Genomic DNA, 24,178 nt, shown 5'->3' on the forward strand with positions numbered 1-24,178 from the left:
GGAAGCATGGTAAGGTTTATTTCTCAAAATATAAAATGTATTAAAAACTTAACAAGCCGTTCTTATATGATCCTTTCAATGGGGATGCTAAATACTAAATCGTCTGATTCCTCCTCCATCATATACAAAATAAGTCAAGAGTCGACACAATGGCAATCGAGTCCACATTGTAAAATAGTCAGCTGTGTAATTGTTCTCCAAGCTAAGAGTTTAATTTACAAGAAAATAGTGATTTTCCGAAATTTATTGAAAAGAGAAATTGCAATGGTTGAAAGAATATTTATCCAAACGAGCCCCTCACGTTACAGAAATAATGAAAGGAACGTATAATGTTTCTCTATTTATGGTGTGAATTCAGAATTGCAGGTATTGTGTGGTCACTTGGTTCTGGTAATGACTCTATGAGTGAGATCCAAGAGTGCCCTCCTTGATTTTCTTACCTCCTCATTATCGTTTTCGGGAAGAGAATGGATTGCCGCAGCAGCAAGGTTGGCATGCTTCGTGGCAAGCTCTCTAGCTCGCTGTATTCCACGACTCTTCCCGAGGTACTCGAGAGCCTAATTTTTTCAGATAGAGATCAACTTTCAGAAAAAGAATCCAACAAGATGAGAGTGGCCTATTTATTTTAATGGGTATTTTCATCAAGGTTGTAGTCTGACAAATAGATTCAAAAATATCAAAATAATGCGGGCACTTGTAATCAGGAGAGCAATCAAGATAGGACAACTCTTGTACAAACTCGATATGAGAGAATGAAATATAGAATCTTCCAAGTATTGTCTGTAGCAGATTTGGCAATTGACATCACATATCACACGCAACAGTCCACAAGAATAATCAAAAGACTTTTTTCCTCACTAGTATAATTAAAAGAAAAATAAACAGGATGGACTTACAAGATCAACATTTGCAGGGTCGTCAAGGCCCTGATCAACAACTGCACGCAACTGAGGGAACTCTTCCATGGCAAACAGTATTGGAGCAGTTATGATTCCCTACAAAAGTACATTTATTTCTTTTGCTAATGGGATATAACAAAAATTCGGTGTATTCCTCATTGATATTGGCTTTAATAAAATAGGAAAAAAAACTTGCTTTCGAGATATACATATCATTATGTAAAAAATTAAAGGAGAAAATACACTTTCCACCCCCTAATTGACAGGTGTTTTATTGCAGCCCGTACTTCAAAACTGACACACTGCACCTTCAACTTACCATCAACTGTCAAATGCACCCTACGGCCCAGTTTGACTGCCAAGGTGGCGATACATAGATGACATGACACAATATTGACCAAGGGTGCTACTTGACAAAAAGGGGTAGTTGGAGGGATCCTCCAATAGTGTGCTGAAAGAACAAAGGTGGAGGAACACTACCACTGAAAACTCAGGAAATAATTAAGTTACCGCTTGCCACAAACTGATGTTCAAGTTTGATCCTCAATTAATTCACCAGAAATATATGAATGTGACGATAATGAAACACTGGGATTACAGGTGCAAGACCTTCGATGAACACATAAAAAGTGTTAAATAAGGTGTTTATTCCTGGCCTAAAAAATGGAGAATCTTCAATTCCAAAACAGCAAGGGAATAAATACAAGCCCGTTATTACAAACTACCAAAGATGTAATGCTAATAGATGTGCCAACAATCCACAACTTGGTATAGAGACCCCTACAATTGCTGATAATATTGCAGCCAAATGCTAGCAATAGATCACCATACGAAAAACTTTAAAAACACACTCACCATTATGTTATAGTGCAATTTTAGTAATCTAACAGGTCCAATTTGAGGTTATTTCTAGGCATTGCTAACTATTTAGAATTAAAAAGGGTGCCATGATGTAGACCACATGGGTCAAGATGTGAAATCATTGATTCTTGTCCTCCCAGCACATGTCTAGCTAATTTATAGTTTAATAGCTTGAGTTATTTAAGTATGCTTGTCTCTGAACAAAGATCGGCAGGAATGCTAGTAGATCCCATGTAACCATGCGCTTCAAGCAGCTTTCAACTAAAAACAAATGACATTACCAATGAATTGTCTAAGCATCTAAGTGGACACATTAACAGCGTGAACTTTAAATAAAATAATTATTGCCTAAACTGGACAGATTACACAAATGATGGAGGTGAGAGGACAAAGGGGACAAGTACAACGGCTAATAGGGATCATTTGAGAAGATATCAGAGGATAGATGAATTACATGGCGGATATCAGATAGAGAACCCTTTCCAAGGGAAGCTGATGTTCCTGTGAAATCAAGAACGTCATCTATCAATTGATATGCTAGTCCCTGAGGAAGAAAACAAATTAGACCAACGGTCAGCTCTATATATACACAAATAAATAAATAAATAAAATTGGACATCAAAACTTGTTCAGAGAAAGGGAAGGGAAGCATCGAGTTCAGAATTATTTGGAGGCCCTAAAAGCATAACTTTTATTTTTTCGATTGGTAAAGAAGAATTTCAATGATGAAAGAAATAGGATGGCCCAGGTAAGCGGGATATACACAGGATCAACACCTATGCATGATTGTCTAGAGAACACGGAAGTCATGAATGTTCAGGCCATGCAGGCCCTTAACGCATGGTCTCTCGTGTTTACAGCCCATTCTTCATCTTTCATATAGCCAGCATAACAGCATGCCAATCAAGGTAAAGATGACTGGTGCGATCATTTAACATGAAAAGCTATGTCTACATGATAACAGCATTCTCCTTCTAAACTTGATCCATATAGAGCTTAGCAATAAAAGTAGGCAATTGCAAGAACTGCAATACAAATGGACCCAAACCCATCTACCTGATTACAAAAATTGAAATTTAACTACAACAATAAGTTAGGCATAAAACAATTTTGGTATTTTTTGGTAATTCAAATTTCACCGAGAGCGCAATCCACATATGTAGAGTATACAAGAGAAAACCTCAATCAGTCATTTAATTCAGAAAATAATGTATGGGCGATCTTCTTTGACCTGCCAGAGCATTAAATGAGCTCAAAAGATCCTCAGGTGCAGTTCATTTTTCTGCCACCTTTTTATCTGTATAGAACGAGAGGCCTGGTAACTTGAGGTTAGGAAGGAAAGCTTATTCCAGACTCCCATCACTCTAGCTTATCCCAGACTCCCGTCAATCTCTAATTCTTTCCCAGGAAGTAATTAACAGATAAGAGAGCTAAAAGAATTTACAGGACAGATTTGTTCTTTATTTTGGATGAGAAACAAACCAGATTTCTGCCATACTCATAAGCCAACATTGCAACTTCTGCAGTCTGCCCAGCAAGAAGGGCAATTGCTTTGCAGCTGTTGGAAATTAGGGATGCTGTCTTGTAGTATGTTTTCTGCATATAATATTCCATGCTGCAATTGCCAAAAGAAGACATTATCACAAAATTACTACTACTCCAGGAATCCTGGAGGTAAGGTTCGGGTTTATTAGAACTGTACTTATCAAAATCAAAAGACCAAATTATCCTTACTGTTTCACTGCTATAACTGCAGTAGCATGGATCATTTTGCAGTTCAGTAGTTTGAACAGTAACTACGAACTACTGACTAAATGCCTAAATTTCTAGCTAAATGAACTTAGCTTGTATATAAATCCATAGCTAATGTCTACTAATGAAACTTCTAACAGTTTAAACATGAATTATGAATCTCCAGTTTCACCCAAGATACCCAATCTACCCATTTCTTGCCACATAATCACATGCATTCACATGAGTGTTTCTAAAGCTCTCTCACATCTATGCATATGTGCAGGTATGGGGTGGTGTGTCCGCGCACACCTCGTGTTTAAGCCACACTTTCCATGGAATATTCACCGCCAAGAAGGCAACCATTGCCTGCAGGGAAGTTGTGCTAAACTTATAAATGAATTAATAATGCCCACATGCATGCAAAAACTGGAAACTGACAATATTTATTAAGGTGAATCAAGGAATTACCAAGGCCCAGCATACGTGTTATGAGATGTGAGCTTATGCTACTGAGCCATAGGTGGGCACTTAAGTATCAAGCAGGTCAAATGTCTCGGCGGATTTTGGTCAAATCAATGCAAAATTTTTTTGTCAGGTGTTATATCTTCCACAAAACATCCATCACCTAATTCATTTAGGACAGAAGTATCATCTTACACAAATCACTAATTGTCTCCTTAGAGCTACTAGAGGACGGCATAAGGAATGACATATGGTAAAGTGAGTCTTTTAAAAAAGAAATACAAGAGATAGGTGATGAAGCTGAGTATTCTTACGTAAATATGATCAACAGTTGAGGATATCACATCATTCCAATGTTGAACAAAATCAATACAATGCAGATGGTTAAGCAAATCACAGAAGATATTAACTAGATAAAAACATGTTTACCGAAACAATTCAACAAATTAAAGCTGTGTGAAAGATGGTCCCTATATGCATTTTGAAGAGTTTGCGGCAAGATTGCAATGGACGTTCGAAGACAAGGAGAGATCGATAGAGGAACTAAAAGCTTTTTTTTATTAGAACTCTATGTACTTGTTGGGCCATAGCTGTAGACTTTAATGGCCTCGATTTACATGATTTTCTTGTCTCTATTGCATCCACATAGATAGGGTGTACCTTTGTATATCTCGTTATTTACTTATCAAAAAAAAAAAAAATTGGAACAATCATCTTAGTAAAGTTATCTGTGCGTGAAAACTATTTAGTCCATCCTGCATTAAAGTAAGTTTGTGACGAACTACACTCAGAAGATCTGAGGTACCAGCAAGTATGAAAGTATAAGGAATACCAGACAGGTTGGAAAAACGAGAGAAATGAATGCTGAGAAACTATTGTGTTCATAAGACTTGCATATGTACTCTCGAAATTTATAAATGATGGGAATAGTGGAGCAGGATACCTACAACATTGTTCGGATGTAGCACTCATTTGCATGGTTTCACCTGTCACAAGATGCTCCACAACTTTTGCCAGTAATGATACAACCTAAAGATAAACGGTAAAGGCACAGCAATGAGTTGGGAAAAAAAAAAAAAAACTCTGCACCTCCATATCATTGCTCAATCTAGTTTGACACTTCTATTGATATGTGGAAGAAATATGACACCTCCGTGTTTTTCAATGAGGCGAGTGCCACACAAGCTCGAGAGAGCAGAAAATCTCCTGCTAGTACTGCTAACTGCATTTCAAATGAGCCAAATGATCAAAAACAATGTCAGGCTACACTGCTCCATAACTTGGATTGACAAAACATCAGGGGGAGTGAAAATCCCTGAAAACAGTCAATTACTCCTTAGAAGAGCCAAAACAGAATTTCAGTTATTGCCAATATAGTAAAGCAGAGATACATTAAAATTTGTATTTTCTCACAAAAATAAAAGGGAAATGTGATCAATTTAAAATAGAAAACGTACCTTATTGCCCATTACAAAATTTAGTGAACCAATGCCACGTCTTGTATCCGCATCATCCAAGACATCATCATGTAGAAGGCTTGCCACCTGAAGACAATGACATAAGTATGTCGAGTCTCCAATAAATAATGAAGAAGGCTCATGGTATGAAAAGGAACACCACAACTGTGCAGAACAATACAGGAAAAAGCCAACTGCATGGTCTACGGCTTTCACCAGAGCCATTTCAAATACAAGTGTATCACAACATAGAAATGAGAAGAATGAAAATGGTAAGATCTTTTCAGAGCCTGTTGCTACCGGGTAGAAATGGAATAAAATAGTATATTTAAAATTACTAGTAAAACAAAAATAAAAGACAAACAAACAGATGAAATGAGCCACGATTAAAAATAATCAGTGGACTGGAACTCTCATTTCTTACTATCTCATTCAGGAACTGATGATCCCAAGATGCATCAAGATCAGCAAAAATATTGCACAAAAGCATTTGAAAGAAGAATAACTGACATGAATCATCTCTGTGATCTCAGCTATACATTGCTGTCTGGCACGTAGTTCATCAGTCAAAGCATCTCCGTACCCACTGGGATATGGTTCTGGTATAGGGACAGTCAAAGCTGTTGCCATCAATAACAAAACCTGCATGGAACATATTTATGTCATTCAATACACACAAGACGATGAGACATGTTGGTGGCATAAATTCCCAAAACAATAGCTGTGAAACATCAAGTCCCCATTGTGGTGCATGAGCAAGTGGAAAAAAGGATGAGCTTGTTTGGAGAGCAAAAAGATAAAATTAAACTCACAGAGAGCACATCAACAGCATGTACAGTCAAAAGTCTGGATCTTTTTTAATCCACTAATAAAACTCTTTTTTTATAAGTAATGAAAAGTTTTATTACAACGAAAAGAGTCTTACTTCAGTACACTGAAAGGATACAAGGCATCCACCTAACTAACAAAAGGAAAAAAGTGTTAAACAATTCTTGAAAATTATAAATTTAAAGTAGCACAATTTTTCTACCACAATCCAATGAAAGAGGGTAATAATAAAGAAATATTTTAAGCTCCAGTAAGCTCCAGTACCAATCTCTCACTATCCTCCAAACTACAATCAATTTTGTCTCCTCAAAGACACCAAAATTAGCACAACGCGGCCACTCTCCAAAGTAGTGTGCATTGATGACTACCAAACTGTCCTTTCTAACACATTAAAAGATCCCGCACATGAGAAGGTATAACCCAATCTACCCCAAAGATGTCAAAAACCATGTTCCATAGAAGGATAGAAACGTCACAATGCAAAAGAAGGTAATCTGCAATTCCCCCTTCTTTTTATTGGCACCGGGTGTCCAAGAACAAAGCCCCGACTAATCCCAGGGTTGCACAAGCCCTCGGTAAGAAGTTTTCCGCAAGTACACCTCGGATAATTCGAGGGGAAGTTGATGGCCCCTACAAATTGTTTGCACCCAAGAGGATAACCTTAGACTTGGAGGGAGCTTACAACCAAGACCAAAGCCTTTACCACTTGAGCCAACCCCTTGGGGTTATGATACAAAACATAATATGAGCAAGAAATGGGTGCAACACGACGACTTCCCAAGAGGCCACCCATCCTAGTACTACTCTGCCAAGCACACTTAATTTCAGAGTAAGCCACAATGCCCTTTATTATAGTCTCCAACATATCTCCTCCATAAGGATTATCCTTTCCAGGTCACTGCTAACAGTTGCCTTCTTAAACCTCTATTCCTCCTGCAAGGGTCTATCATCCTAAATCATACCAAGGCCTTGCAACTCTTTGAAAGAAAAGTTTCTCATTATTCCACATCCCCAAACACATATTCATTCCCTACTCATAAATCACCTTTCGAAGCTGAGATGCTGTGCCAAAATAAAACTTTAAAATTCTTGAAAACAGTACGAGTCCCAAACTCATATGTGATGCAACTTAAATTATACTTCAAAATAACCGAGTTTGTGTTAATCAAATATAAAAGAGCAAATCAGATTTTCCTAAGGTATTTTGATATCCTAAAAATGTATTGATGAGACAAAAAGTAGAGTTAAGAGCTGTTGAAGGTGTCCACTAGTTTAGATGGTAAAGTCTCTTGGCATCACACTAGAGACTTAAGATTGAACCCTTTCTTCACTATGGTCATGAAGTTTGTTGGTAGGGGGAGTAGGATTGGCAACTTTTTACATGACCTACGAACTCGACATGAACACGACACGAAATAATAGGGTTGGAATTGTACTTAATCATATCCAAATCAATTTGACACATACCCAAATTGACTCATTTTTGGGTCCACTCGTGTAATCTATGGGTTGACCCTATTGACTCATTTATATGATTTTCCACTTTCATAATGCACTATTCGATTTGCACCATTCTCACTATATGCATGGTATTGATCTTCAAAATGTCTTAATGACTTCTGAATATATTTTCATAACTCTTTTACACGAATATTAATGACAAACAAAAACACCTGCGCATCTATTTTGATAAGTAAGTTTCAAGAAATTCACAAATGTTAAAAGGTGAAAACCTCAAATTGTGAAAAACCCTTTGACCTTTGTATTGGAAGGAAGCCTAGCACCCTAGACATAAGATCCCCAAATATTAAATCCTCAAAATCAAAACCACCAAGATCAAATCCCAAAAATGAAAAATCATTGTTTTTTCTTTGATTACTACAAGAGGATAGTCAAAGCCAAACTCAAGAACTGGTATGTGCCTTTTTTCTATTTTCACTTGTGCAAAATTTTGCGTGATTGTCATATTTATAAAATTGGTGACCTATTTTGAGTACCACAATCCATACTTGAATTCCATGAAAATTTAAAACTTTCGAGTTTATAATATATTCCTAATCCAATGGACGTTGCCAATGTGTTGAAGTGTACTAATGACTGACCAAGCCATTCAGGCAATGTCTCATAAACAACTGGATGATAATGAGACATTGAATGAGGCTTTTCCAGCTGTGTTCCAAGTGGCTTGTGAGCCAGATGCTTCAGTGGCGGATCTTTTAATTCAGTCAGGGGAACAAATCCATTGGAAAATTATTTTTAGTAGAGCAGCCCAAGATTGGGAAGTTGATTGTTTTGAGGCTTTTTTCGGCCTACTTTACTCTTGGAAACTGAATGGCTTGCGGGAAGATAAATTGTGGTGGACACCTGCGAGTAAAGGAATCTTCTCGGTAAGCTCTTTCTATAAGATTCTTAGAGCCACACCAAACTCTCACTTCCCTTGGAAAAAATTATGGAGGAATAAGGCGCCTCCCAAAGCACTTTTTTTTCACCTGGACGGCAGCCTTAGGTAAGATTCTGACTACCGACAACCTTCGGAAGCGTCAAATAATTATTGTGAACTGGTGTTGCATGTGTAAGAAAGCTGGTGAGTTAGTGGAACACCTCTTATTACATTGTGAGACAGCTAGAGCATTGTGGTGTGAAGTGTTCAGCAGAATTGGATTAAACTGGGTGATGCCTGCTACGATAGTTGACGTTTTGGCTTGTTGGGGGACCGGGAGGACTCCCACAGATTCAAGCAATGTGGAAGATGGTTCCTATCTGCATCATGTGATGTAGATGGTGAGAGCGCAATGAAAGGACCTTCGAAGATAAGGAGAGGACACTAGAGGAGCTTCGCTCTCTTTTTTTCACTACTTTACTTCTTTGGGCCATTTCATTAGACTTTAATGGCCAAAATGTACACGATTTTCTGCTTTCTTCTTTAGCGAACTAGATAGGTCTTATCTCTTGTATTACATCTTGTATATTTGGGCTTTGCCTATTCTTATTAATACTACCGTTTACTTATAAAAAAAAATATATATGATTAAAAAAATAGATACATTAGAAAATGTGTCTACGATTATAGATAGTGATAAAAGAAGGTTAATCTGACTCGAATCCAAATAACCCGACACAAACCCAAATGACTTGAATCTGACTGAGACAATTAACAATTCAGGTCAGGTTAAGTTGATGAATAATCCAACACAAATCCAAATTACCTGAATTGGACTGAGGCATCTAATTATTTGGGTCAGGTTAAGTTTGTTACCGCATATAATAAATGCTAATTCTTACCATGTATATTTATCTGCTTATACTAGCTATACAAGTAATATTCTTACCATGTATAGATGCTAATTCTTAGAGACTTATACGTTAGAATTTACTATGTATGGTAATCCTTTCTTTCCTTGTAAAGTATGGGCTGATTGCCTACTACTTAAATGAGAATTACGCTGCACATAGCACACATTTTTCCCAAAAAAAGTTCTCTTGGTATTCTCGGTTTCTTAGTGTTTTGAACAAGTTGACTCCTTTGTGACCACAAATAACCCAACACAAACCCAAATGACTTGAACTGTACTGACACATTTAATTACTAGGGTCAAGTTAGAGTTGACTGTTTTGTGACCAGTGTCAAGTTTGTGAGAATGGCCAAATGGTTTGGCCTTGAGTTCTGTATATTATATATAGACTTTACAAGAATGCTATACATGGAAAGCAAATAAGTTCCCACATGATTCTAGGCCTATACATGTAAACTATAATCTGTCAAATAATGTATGCTAACTGTACAAAATAATGAATGGAGAAATAAGGAAATAATTGTGGGCTGAAATAAGAAAAGAAGTGTGGACAGTCCGTTGACAACCAGAACACGAATGACGCAACACAAATTGTCATCCCTAGAGGGGAGGGCTGCCCCCATCACGAAGTCTAGCATTTAGGAAAAAACACTAACGTGCATGCACAAAATGAGAATGAGAGAGAGAGAGAGAGAGAGAGAGAGAGAGAGAGAGAGAGAGAGAGAGAGAGAGAGAGAGAGCACCTCACTTAAAGCGATTGAGAAGCACCCTAGAGTTTCAAATCTTATGACTTATGTGAAGTGTGTCTATTACATTCAGGTGAGGAGTAGCTATATAAACCAGTGACTTTACATAATATACTTTTTTTATATTGGTACCGGGTGTCTGAGAACAAAGTCCAAACTAATCTTGAGGGTGTACAAACCCTGGGTAAGGAGTTTCCCACAAGTACACCTCAAGTAATTTAAGGGGAAGTTCCCCCAGTCTGACGGCCCTTAGAATTTGTTTGCACCCAAGAGGATTCGAACTACAACAGTCTTTCAAAATTTATTTACTTATTTAGCACAAGTACCAGAAGATGTAAAATACTCTTTGGGATTGTAGAATCTTGTGAACATTGATAAAATAGGCAAAACATAAGTATGTAAATATGTCTGTACACTAGTTCTTGATACTAGAAAAGATTTAACAGGGATATGAGACACACATTGTAACTAAGTATAAATGTTAGTGGGCTTGGCTTTGCATACTTCATGTGTACTTGGCTTTGCCTTGCTACTTGTCTCAATAAAATATCTTATTCATAATATATATATATATATATAGAGTGGGAAACGCCATTAAATGTGGGTCTCAAATCACTAAATTGGGGTTTGACCTTAGACATTAGCCTCAAAGGCCTGTTTAAATAATGGTAGTAAAGGGTAAAAAAGCCAAGGTAGAATAGTGATGTGTGTGACCATTAAAAAAAATGAAATTAGGGGTGTAAATCGGTTCGATTTGGGGGGGTGTGGTCCATCATTTTCCCCAAACCGGACTAGACCAAACATCCATAGGGATCGGTAGCTATCAGTCCAGTCCATTCGATTCGGCCCAATTTTTTATCTATTCTTTTTCTTCTTCTTTTTTTTCAAATAAATTAATAAAAAAAAATTATTTAAATTACTAAATTAAAATTAAGTGAATTATTAATGTGAATTATGTAACTAACTCATTAAAAAAATATATTTTACTATAATTATATTTATGATGGTGATAGTTACTACTTACTAATTTAGACTCTACTCTTTAGTATGCATAATTATTAAATAATTTCATTATACATAGATTATTCATGCTTGCTTGCAACTTAGATATTTAAAAAAAAAAAATACCTATTTATTTTAATTAAGTTTTTTTTATAATTTATAAGAAAAATTTTATTCCAAGTAAATAGGCAATTATTTTAATTAAGTTTAAATAGTAGAGTACGTATGAATGTATGATGTATTAACTACTTACATATAATGACATAAATTATCACATGATTATGATTTATTATTAATTAGTTGATAACATATATTATTTTATATTTTATATGGTCAATGATAATGAAAATTACATTATTAACTTATATAATTACTATATAAGAATAATATATTAAATTACTAAAATATTTTAAAAATATATATATAGGAGTTCGGTCCCTTTAGGTCCAAAACTTATAGACCCCGGGACTGCACCAAATTCTTTCGGTCCACAATTTGTGGGACCGAGACCTACCGGTCTGGAGTTTGGTCTGGTCGGTCTTTCCAGTCCTGAGCGAACTCCTTACACCCCTAAATGAAATGTCTGTTTGAATGGTTTCCTTTCACATCAAAGTCACAATTAAAGCATAAATTTCTATAAAACATGCCATGACAAACAAACAACCACCCAAGAAGTGGAGAAAGATCTCAAAATTAGCATAAAGTAATAATTTTGTTACCGTGGGACGAAACCTCTTCCCATCTACCCCCATTTTGAAGAAGTATTCAGCAGCCGATGCAAGCTTGGGGACCTGGATCAGACGAAATCCCGATTTGATCACATGATATCAAATTGAATGTTACATGAAAGACAGCTACATTTAGCTACTTCTTCCAAGGTCCCAAAAATAATACCAATTTGTTTGTTAACAGAAAGTAAGAAAATCAGATACCTCAGCAACTACCATCAACCGCAATCTGTTAGCAAGAAGTGATAACTCATCAGCAACAAGTGAAAAGGGGTCTTGTTGTTCCTGGAGAAATGTTGAAAATGAAAATCAAGGTAAAAAGGGCAGAACAAGCTACTTTCCTACAGGAAGGGTGAAGTGCAAAGCATAACAAGCAAAAAGAGAACATGTGACGTATGTGAGTGATTACACAACGATTATAAAGTAACAGAAAAAAATTATGTTTACACAAATTTACATAACCAACATACTATCTGATTATCTCCATGACCTTTTCCAAACCATCATAACCCCCCCTCCAAAACACCCAGAAAAATCAGAAATTCGAGACTATGGATTTTTTCCCTTTAGCATTCCTTCTACACCATACACCAGAAGCAATATCCTGGCATTCCAAAAGCTCTAAATGATTTCCACAAAACACCTTCTTCAATTCCTAACAACATATTTATCACAACAAAGCTCCTTTATACCCTTTTTTTTCAAGTTCTGCGAGAAGAAAAAAGATAATTTAGCAGTGCCATCTGCACACAATTTACTTCATACATTTAAAAACACGACTTCCTCTATACCATCAAGCTCTTACATCCAGCCTTCTAAAAACAAAATGAACACTTCCACCCTTGGCATACAAAGGGAATTGTTTTTGGATACCCCCAACCCTAGGGATCTTCAACCTTCAGCTTTGCTATTCTCAAATTTCATCCTTTACTGTGATCGCTCACATGAATTAATTTCAATTTTCAAGTCAAGAACCAAGGACAAAAAAATGCAAGATTGACTGAGAGAATATGAAAATTTAAAATATATTCAGGATGAAATATCGGTATATTTCTGCCAAACAAGGGAAAATCCCAAACGAAATGACAAAAAATTAAAAAAAAAAAAACAGAAGAAAAGAAATGTAAAGCATTATAAAACTAAATGATTCTTGGACTTCTGACATTCATGTTGTCCCCCCTGTAAGATATCAGCTAGGTACATTTACTCGTAATTGTAATTGCATATTCAGGAAAGCAGGCAATGAAAATTATACGCCTTACCTCAACCATGGAGCTGCTCTGATGATGGATTTTATGTCTAAAACCGTGCAAGGCTGGAAAACCCCAGTAAAATTTTTCACTACCGGCCAAGACCTAAAAAATCACCAGAAACAATAGCGGGAACAATATAAGTGGCCCATAAATATATAATCACCAAGCTTTGTCGTTTTAAGCAGAGCTCTACTTAAAAGATAAGGAAAGAAAAAAGACATGTTAGAAACAGTAGAGGTTGATGGGAAAAATATACTAGCACTCAAAGACGCACGTGCCCAAACTCATTCACCCAAAATGATACGGATCAACATGAAAGATTTTCTTCAAAGCAGTCAACTTTAAATACCGTAGTGATTTCTCAAGTTATTTCTATTGGATTTCCCGGCAGACTTCGGTCCATCAGGTAAAGCACAGTGCTCTCACATTAGTTAACTAACAAATCTTTCACTAATGCCATAATGCAACTTCTAACTCATGCACTGTTTATCAAGTTCAAAGCTAAAAAGCAGCGCCGCCACCGGCCCACCACCACCACCACCACCAACAACAACAACCACCCATCATCAAATAACAGCTTCTCATTAGGGGAAGAGATTCTACGGGGCCAAGATTTTTTCTGGAAGAGATTCTCAGGGTCTACGATTTGGAATTTACTCTAAAAAAAAGCTATATAAGCAATTATCCCGACTTCATTCATCTTACAAAGTAGTAAGTATTCCCAGGCAAACCTAATAAAATAACATACTGCTCACCTCACTAGCTCACCGAATAGCATAGTAGATTCAATTCAATTCAAGAAAAAACAAACAAAAAAGGTGCAAATAGACTTCTTGAAGGGGAGCGACCTTAAAGGAAGAATCATTAGGAAAGCAAGGATTCTTGGAGCGAGGGAATTGGGGATAGTGTTCTGGCCACAGAGAGAGAAACCAGCGACGCCCGTTAATGGCTGTTCTCGGAATCCTAGAAATCCGAGAAAACAACATGGTCGAGAATAGAAATGAAAGGCTGAAGTTCGAGAGAGAGAGAGAGAGAGAGAGGAGTTCGGGGGGCGGTGAGTCCAATTAATTAGCTCTCCTTCAGTCTACAGTGATTTGGTCTTTCCGTTGAAATGATTTGTGCCTTTTTACGTAAAAAAAAAAAAAAGCGTAAGGCTCAAGTAGGACGAGTGGCAAAATATCTTTCTGTAGTTTTTTTTTTTTAAGAAAAATATTACAATCATTAAAAAATTATATAAAAATGATCTTATAAATTAATGTAATTTCATATAATTTATCATATTTATTTAACACATTATGACTAAATTAATTCTCTTCTCTTAATATAATTTTATATAAGTAGATAATAATTATATAGATTCAAACAATATCTATCCTATTAAGAACATGATTGTTTATAACCCTTTCGTATAATGTAAAATAAGAAATTATATACTACGGATCTATTTGAGATTATGTTAAGAGTCTTAAAAATGTTTAAATTTTTTTAAAGATCTTTTAATAAAAAAATTAAGTCGTTTGTGTGTTACACATATTAAAGTACTTTTAATCTCCAATAAGTTAAAAAATATTTTTTTTTCAAACGTGATTTTTCAGATAATATGGAATGTAATTCGAATTTAAAAAAGAATGTCAATGGGCAAAAATATCCATACAAATTTAAGATAATTATAACTCTCAAACTTTTAAAGATATAATCATAATTTTTAAAAATTCAAATAATCATCATTTCTACCTCATAAATTACTTTTTTAATTTGTTTCCAAACAAACGTAATATATTGTTATTAAACAGTAAATAATTTTTTAATAGTAGAAATTATTACTTAAGTTATAAGTTAAAAATCCTAAAGTTGTAAACTATATTTCCCACCGCAATCCCAAATATGCACTAAATACAATAAATCTGAAGTTTTTCTAACTTATTTGAGTAAGGATGTGTGTGGATGACGAAATAAGAATTTTGTAAATAATATTAAAGCAGTTTATGAATAATAGTGAAATTATTTGAGTTAAGATAATTTATTGGGTTTTAGAAAATGAGAGAAAAAAAAGTTGAATACAAATATTGTCAAATTAAATGAATATTATTTTTTTGAAATTTAAAAAAGTTATATTATTTTTTATGTTTTTTATTAAAATTTAAGAAAATTATAATGATTATGTAATGATTAGATGAAAAAGTCAAAAATTAAAAAATAAAAAAGATTTTGTATTTGAATTATGTATATGAAAAAAACTATGAAAAGTTTTGATAAGAGATGAGAAATTATTTTCTCATTTTACTTTCCAAACATGACCTAAGTCACGTTTTATATGAATTATATATTTGATAAAAGAATGATTTTGTAATTACAAATTTTTCATCGAACCATTTTTAAGAGATTAATCAAAGAGTTCTTCTATATACAACCGGCAAGGTGGAGTTGTCATGCAATTGGTTGATTTGGCGTGATGCCACGTCAGGCGAGTAATAATAAATAGAAAAAGTGAAATGATTGTTATAATCGTGAATGTGCAATCGCCACGTAATTATTTTATAAAAAAATAAATAAATAAAGAACTTACATATAAAAAATTTAATTCTTTAATAGTATATTACACTTCTTTTTAAAGTGATTGTACGATACTTGCACACTCGTACATAGCATTAATTGATCAGACCAGTTCTTCTCCCTCTCGGTTTGCAAACCTAGACCAGACCACACACACACACACACACTCTCTCTCTCTCTCTCTCTCTCTCTCTCTCTCTCTCTCTCTCTCTCTCTCTCTCTCTCTCTCTCTCTCTTTTCAAGCTCCACATCAGCACATCGTTGCTTTCTTTTGGCTGCATTTTGGTCGGTTGTTAATCATCTGACGATTAGGGAAATGAAGGGATCTTCTTCGCTGAGGTTAGATCAATAGGTTTTTTTTTTTTTTTTTAACTTTCCCTACCTGCTTGGGGGATTTATTTTCTTACATTTTAGATTAAATGTGTGTGTGTGTGTGTGTGTGTGTGTGTGTGTGACATTTATTTTCTTATGGGGTATGTTTCATTCTTTATTTCATTCAACATTGCAAATGGTATTTGTTGTAATTTGTACAAAGAGTACCACACTAGAGCATATTTGTTTCCTATAGTTCTTCAACAAGTTTTCTTAACACAGTTGATGATGGTTGAATCTAAGAAGTACATAAGTTCAGAAATCTCAGTTTTCCTGCCATGAGTGACTTGGTATCGCCAATACCCTCTTTGCTAAAATAAAACTGGCAAAAGTAATTTGGTCTTCTATTGTATATTGTTTAGTATGAACTAATGTACGAGCAAGTCAATATGATAAGTTGTTAATCATGAGCATATCTCTAAAACCGTTATTCACTTTGAGATAACACCAGAGGTCCTACTATTGCAGAGAATATGTAGGAAAAGGGAGGTAATAGTGATTTCAGAGAGGACGCACAGTTTTGTTATTAAGGAGAAGGAGGTTGAAGAAGGAGGAGTAGAAGAATCAAAACAGGGTGCCTATTGATTTAAATGAAACACACCATTTCATTAAATATTGGGAAAAGCTCCAAAATGGTTGGGTGAAAGTTTAAATTTAACATCAGCCAATCAAATTTTGTCTCGTAAGAGGTGCATCAAAGTTTCATCTACACTCACGTGCACTAAATTCTCTATTTGTTTTTTTTCTCTCTTAAATGAAACACACAATTTCATTAAACATTGGGAAAAGCTCCAAAACGGTCGGGTGAAAATTTAAATTTAACATCAGCTAATCAAATTTTGTCACATTAGAGGTGAATCAAATTTTCATCTACACTCACGTGCACTAAATTCTCTATTTGTTTTTTTCTCTCTTAACCTTTTTCTCTCTCTTTCACCCTCTCACATCACATCGCCTACAACTCCCCCCCTCTCTCTCTAAAATATGCTACACCAGTATTCATTTTGGCATTGTTTTGGAGTAGTCAAAGAGCTCCCCACCTGAACCCACAACTACACAGAACTCTTATACTTCCTGTGTTTTCATTGTTAACACTCGATACTATTTTGTATTTTCTTTGGCCCAATGTGTGTGAGTTCTCATTTCTTATTTATTTCTACCCATCTTTTTTTGGTGTTTACCTTTTCTCAACACTGCCTCCATCTCTTTCTCTCCACCTTTCGGCTAATATCTGACTTTGCTATGGTAATCATTTCCATCTTCATCTATCTGTATACCATCTCTCCCTACATTACTAATACCAATGCAATAATTCTCGAGATATTTTTAATTTTGTTATTTCGAATCAACCATGACAACATGGCCTCATAGTGTGCTTGTTTCTATGAGGGGTTCCACTATCACGAACTTTTTAGAAATTTTGTTGTAAGAGATTATTCAAACATCAAGCTTTTTTTGCAGCTTGTTCTGTGGAGGGAGCTTTTCCCAACCTAAAATGGCCGACTTAATTGAAAATAATTTATTGAGAGACAAATAATTGAAGAATGATAGTTTTGCACAGGTTTCTTGTGAATCACTTTCACTCTACGTAAGAGTTAGTCTCTTGTCTTATTTATCATATTGTGTATATATTTACATATAAATACATCACAATTAGTAGGATTTGACATAATTACAATTAAAGTCACATAGTCACGTAGTATGCGGCATAATTTGCCACTCAAACTCTGCTTCTTCATGTAGAAACTGAATGCTATATAGTCAACAATAGAGGGCTAAGATGTGTAGAGTTAGCTATAGGAGGGTTGAGATGTGTAGAGTCAGCTACTTCAATAGCTTCAATAGGCCCCCTCAAACTGAGGCTAGGCACGAGACTAAGTTTGGCACGTAGATGAAGCAATGAAGGCTTACTCAAAGGCTTAGTAAATATATCAGCAAGTTGAAAGGAAAAGGAGACATGCTGAGTTTCTAAAAGTCCAAGGGCAACTTGCTCACAAACGCAATGATAATCAAGTTCAATATGCTTACTTCAAGCATAAAACACAGGATTAATGGTCATGTAGAGAGCACTTAAGTTGTCACGAAACAAAAGTGGAGGAGAAGAAACAACAACTTGAAGATCATGAAGAAGAAAACTTAACCAAGTTAATTAAGCAGCTATGTGAGCCATAGCTAGGTACTCAGCTTCAATGCTAGACTTAGAAACTGTGGATTGTTTCTTGGCACACCACGAAATAAGGTTACTTCCCAAGAAAGTGCAGTATCCAGTCATGAAGCGACGAGTAGTAGAGCACCCAGCCCAATTAGCATCTGAGAATGCATAAAGATCCATACTACTGGTTGAGTGGAGATGAGTACCAAAATCAAGAGTGCCATGCACTTACCGAAGTATCCTCTTAACCATTTTGAAGTGTCCTTTAGTGGGTGACTGCATAAACTGAGAGACATGGTTGACAATAAAGGCAAGATCCGAACGAGTGATGGTAAGGTATTGGAGAGCACCCACTAAGCTTCGAAATTGAGCTGGGCTAGAATATGGAGTAGTAGAGTGAACAGCTTTGACTTTGGTGGATAATGGAGTGGCAATGGGTTTGCATTCCATCATATTAGCACGTTCAAGAATTTCTAAGGCATATTTAAACTGAGAAAGGATAAGACCATTAGTTGTATAAGTGACCTCAATGCCCAAGAAAAAATGAAGAGGACCCAAGTCTTTCATTGAAAATTCAGAATGTAACACGACGACAAATTGAGTGAGGAGAGCATCACTTGATCCTGTGAGAATTATGTCATCAACATATAGAAGAAGAACAAGTGTTCCATGAGCATGCTGATAGGTGAACAAAGAAGGGAATCCAAGCTACAACTAAAACTATAGTAAAAAGAAATGAGCTAAATCGATCAAACCAAGCCCTTGGGGCTTGTTTAAATCCATACAATGCCTTGTTCAACTTGCAAACATGATTCGGGAATAAATCATGAGAGAACCCAGGAGGCTGATCCATGAAGACAATTTCAGATATAGTACCACGCAAGAATGTATTCTTAACATCCAATTGCTTAATAAATCAATGTTGGACAAGTAGAGATAACACAAGTTGAATAGTCCTTGGTTTAATCACTGGTGAGAAAGTTTCAAAGAAATCCAATCCATGTACTTGGTGATATCCTTTTGCAACAAGCCTGGCCTTCAACCTTTCTACTGTGTCATCAGCTTTTAGTTTGGTTTTAAGCACCCACTTCGATCCACTAACATGCATATTATTTGTGTGAGGCACTAAGTCCCAAGTATGATTAGCATGGGGAGTTTCTAATTCATCAAGTATGGCCTCGCCAACCTTTATGTTTGAGAGCTGAACGTATTGTCTTTGGTTCTGAAAAAGGGATAATAAAACTGTGAAAATTGGCATAGCAGAGATTGAGTTTATGAATGCCAGCACGTGCCTGAGTAATCATAAGATGTGAAGAGCCAATAGTAGGAGAAGTGGAGTCCTCTGTAGCAGGTGTTGATAGGGAAGTGACATCTTCAAGTGGAGGCAACACTGGTGATGGTGTGGTAGGATTACAAATTAAGTCAATTGAGGAAGATGGTTCACAAACCAATGAAGAAGTCAACAAATCTGCCTCAAAATCCAAGATATTTGCTATTGTGATGGAAGATGAAGATATTGAAGGTTCAATTAAGGTAGTTGGGAGTTCATGAGTTGTTTTTGTGGGAGGCACAAATAGTGGCTAAGACGTAGCAGATGTACCAGCTTTAATAAATTGATCAATAGCTGAGGGGAGTGGCTGGAGATTGAGTCACTCGTGAAAAGTGGATACATCAATAGTATAAGACAGTGAGTAGAGATTGGCAGGATTTTTGAAGAGAAAAATATGCTCATCAAAGACGACATGCCTTGAGATGTAAAACTTGTGAGTGAGAGGATGGAGACAACAATAACCCTTATGATGCTCACTGTATCTCATAAAAACACATGAGATAGACTTTGGATCAATTTATTTTGCTTGGCATCCCAAATGTAAGGAAAAAATTTTGAGCCAAACACTCTATAAGATGAATAATCAGGCTGTCGACCATAAAGCTTAAAGTATGGAGATGCATTATCCAAGGAGACCGAAGGCAATATCTTAATTAGAAAAGTTGCTATAGCAAAAGCATGAACCCAAAATTGCTTAGGAACTCCACTGTAGTATATCATGGCAAGTCCTAACTAGGGTATGGTTCAATGTCTACGCTCTACAACTCCATTTTGTTGAGGAGTGCGATGACAACTGAGTTGGTGTATAATACAAGTTTGTTGAAAATGTTGTTTAAACTCGGCACTAGTAAACTCACATCTTCCATCCAATTAGAATATTTTAATTTTCTTTCCAAATTTTCTGTCGATATATTTTTCAAAATGAATAAAATGATAGAAGAAATATGATTTATTTCTTAGTGGAACAAGCCACATAAAGCAACTACAATCATCAACGAGACATGCATAATATTTAAAATTATCAACTGAAATGGTGGAAGCTAGACCCCACAAATCACAGTGTATCTTATCAAAAAGATCATATGATTTATTAGAAGAATAACAAAATGGAAGACAACTTTGTTTCCCAAGTTGACAACTCTCACACAAAGAATAATCTTTACTTTAATTAAGGACTTGTATCAATCCTTGGATTTTTAACTGAGAAACAGTGGCATCCTGTGGGTGTCCAAGTCTTTGGTGCTAAAAGGAACAACCTTATTCCAAACTAAGAAGTGTGCCGTAGGGGCTGTTGGTAACATGTACAGATTACCCCATTTTCTCCCTCGCATCAATACCTGCCTTGTCTTCCTGTTGAGAATATTGAAACCAGTATAATCAAATTCACAATTTACAAGATGAGTAGATGTGAGTTGGCCAACATATAATAAATTGCGTTCTAACTCAAGAACAAGTAAAACATTATCTAAATATATTTTGGAGGAACCAAGTTGTATAAACATATCACCCATGTGGGTAATAGGCAAAGTATCTCCATTACCAACAAGAACATGATCCTCACCAATATATGGATGCAAGTTACTAAAAATACCTACATCAGATGTCATATGAGCAGTAACCCCCGAATCTGTTGTCCATTCTGCATAAGAAATACCATTTTCTATAGTCATGGTAGCAAGAGCTCTAGGAAGATCATTGGCTTGATAAAAATGATTGAAGCGATTCCAACAATGGAGGGCATCATGGCCTTGTTTGCTGCAGATCTGACAGTAAACATCTTTATTTCGTTCTTTAGAACGATTAGAGTGGAAAATTTGATCAAAGGAAAAAGATGTATGAGGTGTTCTATTTGACTAGGGGAAACCTTTGCCTTTAGAGGTGAACTGGCCATTATTGTTACTCCCTTTTTTAAGACTATAAGAGGATGGATTTTTGGGATTATTATGGCCAAAAAATACAACATAATTATTAGAGTCATGGGCATGTAGAGTAATGCAAGTCTCATAACTTTGTAACAAAGGTATGATCTCTCCATATGAGGGCATTGGAGGTTTTAACATAGAAGTGGTGAATGGTTCATATTTTCCACCAAGACTATTCAACAGAGAAAAGATTTTAGTCTTGTCACTTACCAGACTTCCAATGGCAGCTAGGCTATCACAAACATTTTTAAATTGTTTGAGATAGTCATTGAGAGATGTGGAAACATCCTTACGCATGTAAGTTAATAGTTGTGTAAGTTGAAACTCACGCTCTTGATAAGCTTGAGCATATGACTCCTTGAGAGCAGTCCAAACTTGAACTAAGGTCTCTAAGCCAATCACCAGTCCAAGTGCCTCTTCAGATAGAGTCCCTATAATCCATCCACAAAGAAGTCGATCAGCTTTCTTCCATTTTTTATATTCAGGATTTACGTCCTGTTTACCATCATTGGAGCCTTCTAGAACAGGTAATAAAAGAGAAGGAACTAAAAGTTCCCCTGTTAGATATCCAATAAGGTCTTGACTTTCTACCAAGCCAAAAACTTGCTCTCTCCACAATAGATAGTTATCGGGCTTGAGTTTTAATGTAAGAAAATTTCCAACATTCAAGGAAGCAAAAGCCATGAGAGAGTAAACAAAATAGGGCTCACTCTTCACAGTGGCTCTGATACCAAATAGAAGAATGATAACTTTGCATAGGTTTCTCGTGAGTCACTTTCACTCTACGTGAGAGTTAGTTTGTCTTATTCATAAGGTTTTGTATATATTTACATATAAGTACATCACATTTAGTGGGATTTGACACAATTACAATTAAAATCACAGAGTCATGTAGTATGCAGCATAATTTGCTACTCAGACTCTGCTTCTTCATGTAGAAGCTAAATGCTACATAGTCAACAATGGAGGGCTAAGATGTGTAGAGTCAGCTGCTTCAATAACTTATAGAGTAGAGTCAGTTGCTTCAATAGCTTCAATACAAATCAAGCAAGAGACCAAATCAAGCAAAATAAAGAATAGGCCAACCTTTTTGTTCTGTAAATAGCTACTTTTGTTTGCAAGCATATTTTGAAGAGAGAGAGAGAGAGGGGGGTTGTAGCCTTGCAGGACGAGGTGAGGGAGGGAGAGAGAGAAAGAGGGAAAACATAAAAATAAGTAAAGAATCTAGTGCATTTGAGTGTAGATAAAAATTTGATGCACCTCTTACATAATGAAATTTGATTGGCCGGTGTTAAATTTAAATTTTCACACTATCAGTTCCTAGCTTCGCCCTTAAACATTGTATCATTTCTAGTGATTGAAGTTTTTAAGCTCTCCGCCCAAGACAAACGAAACCACCTGCCATTTAAATGAGACACGATCGTTTAATTTAACCTATGTGGTGGGCCATGTCAATCGACTATGCGGCGATTGCATAGAGTAATTACGTTTAGCATTTTCCTTAACCCTTAACGACATAATCTTGTTTAGTTATTACTCTAGCCATGTGCACTTTGATTACAAAAGATAAGCCAGATAGGCAATAAAATTCAAGGGTTGCTTGGTTTCGAAATGAGCCACGATGTTTTTGTTGCACGTGATGGTCTAGAATGGTTACAAGGGTTAATTATAAAATCAACACTTAGATTTTTAAGTTTTTAGAATTCTAAATTTGGATTTTAAACTTTCATAAAATTGATATATGAATTATAAAAAATATGCAAGTAGGTATCCAATTACAAAACTAATAGAAAGCCAACTGACAATCCTCTCACTAATTTTCTAATGGGAAATTGAAAAAAAGTACCTAATCGCAAGTTTCTTAAAATTTAAATACTAACTTTTTAAAAAGTTGAAAGTCGAGGTCTTGAGTTATAAAACGTGAAAACTCAAACTAATTTTGCTATTAGGGTTGGTTCGGTTATATAAAATCAAATTATCTTATCTTATTTCATTTCATATAATCATTATAATTTTTTCAAAATTTTAAATAAAATATAATAAACAATTTAATTTTTTCAAATTCTAAAACAAAATTAATATTATAATAATATTTTAATCAAATTTCAACAAAATATTTCATTTCATCTCATCTAAACTATGTAATTAAACGAGGCAAGCCTATTCATAGTGCATGGCTCTAAGAATGATATAGTCGAATCTAGATTCATTTTATTCAAGGATTGATTTAAATTCGATCAAATCATTAAATAAAGAGCTAACATAAAACATGAGTTTCATAAGTACTTTTTCCGCACTTACTCAATATGTTACTTTGAATAACACATCATTTCCAACATCAACAGTTTTAAAAAAAATAAGTGGCTAGCAATGCCGAATGTTATAAAAGGCTTTGAGTGTATCTTCTCTAATACCTAAAATTTCAAGACAGGAGAACTTCTCTTCGTTTTGAAGGTAGATGTTTGCTAATCTGCTACAATTTTTTATTCCTAACATGTAGCACTATGTGTATGTGAGAGAGATCGAGTCTTGACTGGTATGCATGTCTGGTGGTTATTTGTGCCAGTCCCATGAGGGTTGCTTTCT

The 24,178-nt window shown here is 35.5% G+C and overlaps 1 protein-coding gene across 2 annotated transcripts; it reads right to left on the reverse strand.

Moving 5' to 3' along the window:
- Nucleotides 1-141: 141 nt before the first annotated feature.
- Nucleotides 142-14,370, reverse strand: LOC122279091 (solanesyl diphosphate synthase 3, chloroplastic/mitochondrial-like). 2 transcript variants are annotated; one of them, XM_043089425.1, is made up of 12 exons: nucleotides 14,112-14,369; nucleotides 13,273-13,365; nucleotides 12,215-12,295; nucleotides 12,002-12,073; nucleotides 5,924-6,055; nucleotides 5,414-5,500; nucleotides 5,107-5,178; nucleotides 4,900-4,985; nucleotides 3,243-3,375; nucleotides 2,215-2,304; nucleotides 897-995; nucleotides 142-557 (listed from the first exon to the last, which is right to left on the reverse strand). In XM_043089425.1, the coding sequence occupies exons 1-12, from the start codon at nucleotides 14,247-14,249 to the stop codon at nucleotides 378-380; spliced, it is 1,263 nt and encodes a 420-aa protein (XP_042945359.1). In that variant the 5' UTR covers nucleotides 14,250-14,369; the 3' UTR covers nucleotides 142-377. The 2 variants fall into 2 exon arrangements, with proteins under 2 accessions (XP_042945359.1, XP_042945360.1); XM_043089426.1 differs by lacking the exon at nucleotides 5,924-6,055 and having other exon boundaries at nucleotides 14,112-14,370.
- Between the last annotated feature and the right edge of the window lie 9,808 nt (nucleotides 14,371-24,178).

This window comes from Carya illinoinensis, chromosome 10 (assembly GCF_018687715.1).
Source record: "Carya illinoinensis cultivar Pawnee chromosome 10, C.illinoinensisPawnee_v1, whole genome shotgun sequence".
Taxonomy (NCBI): Eukaryota; Viridiplantae; Streptophyta; class Magnoliopsida; order Fagales; family Juglandaceae; genus Carya; species Carya illinoinensis.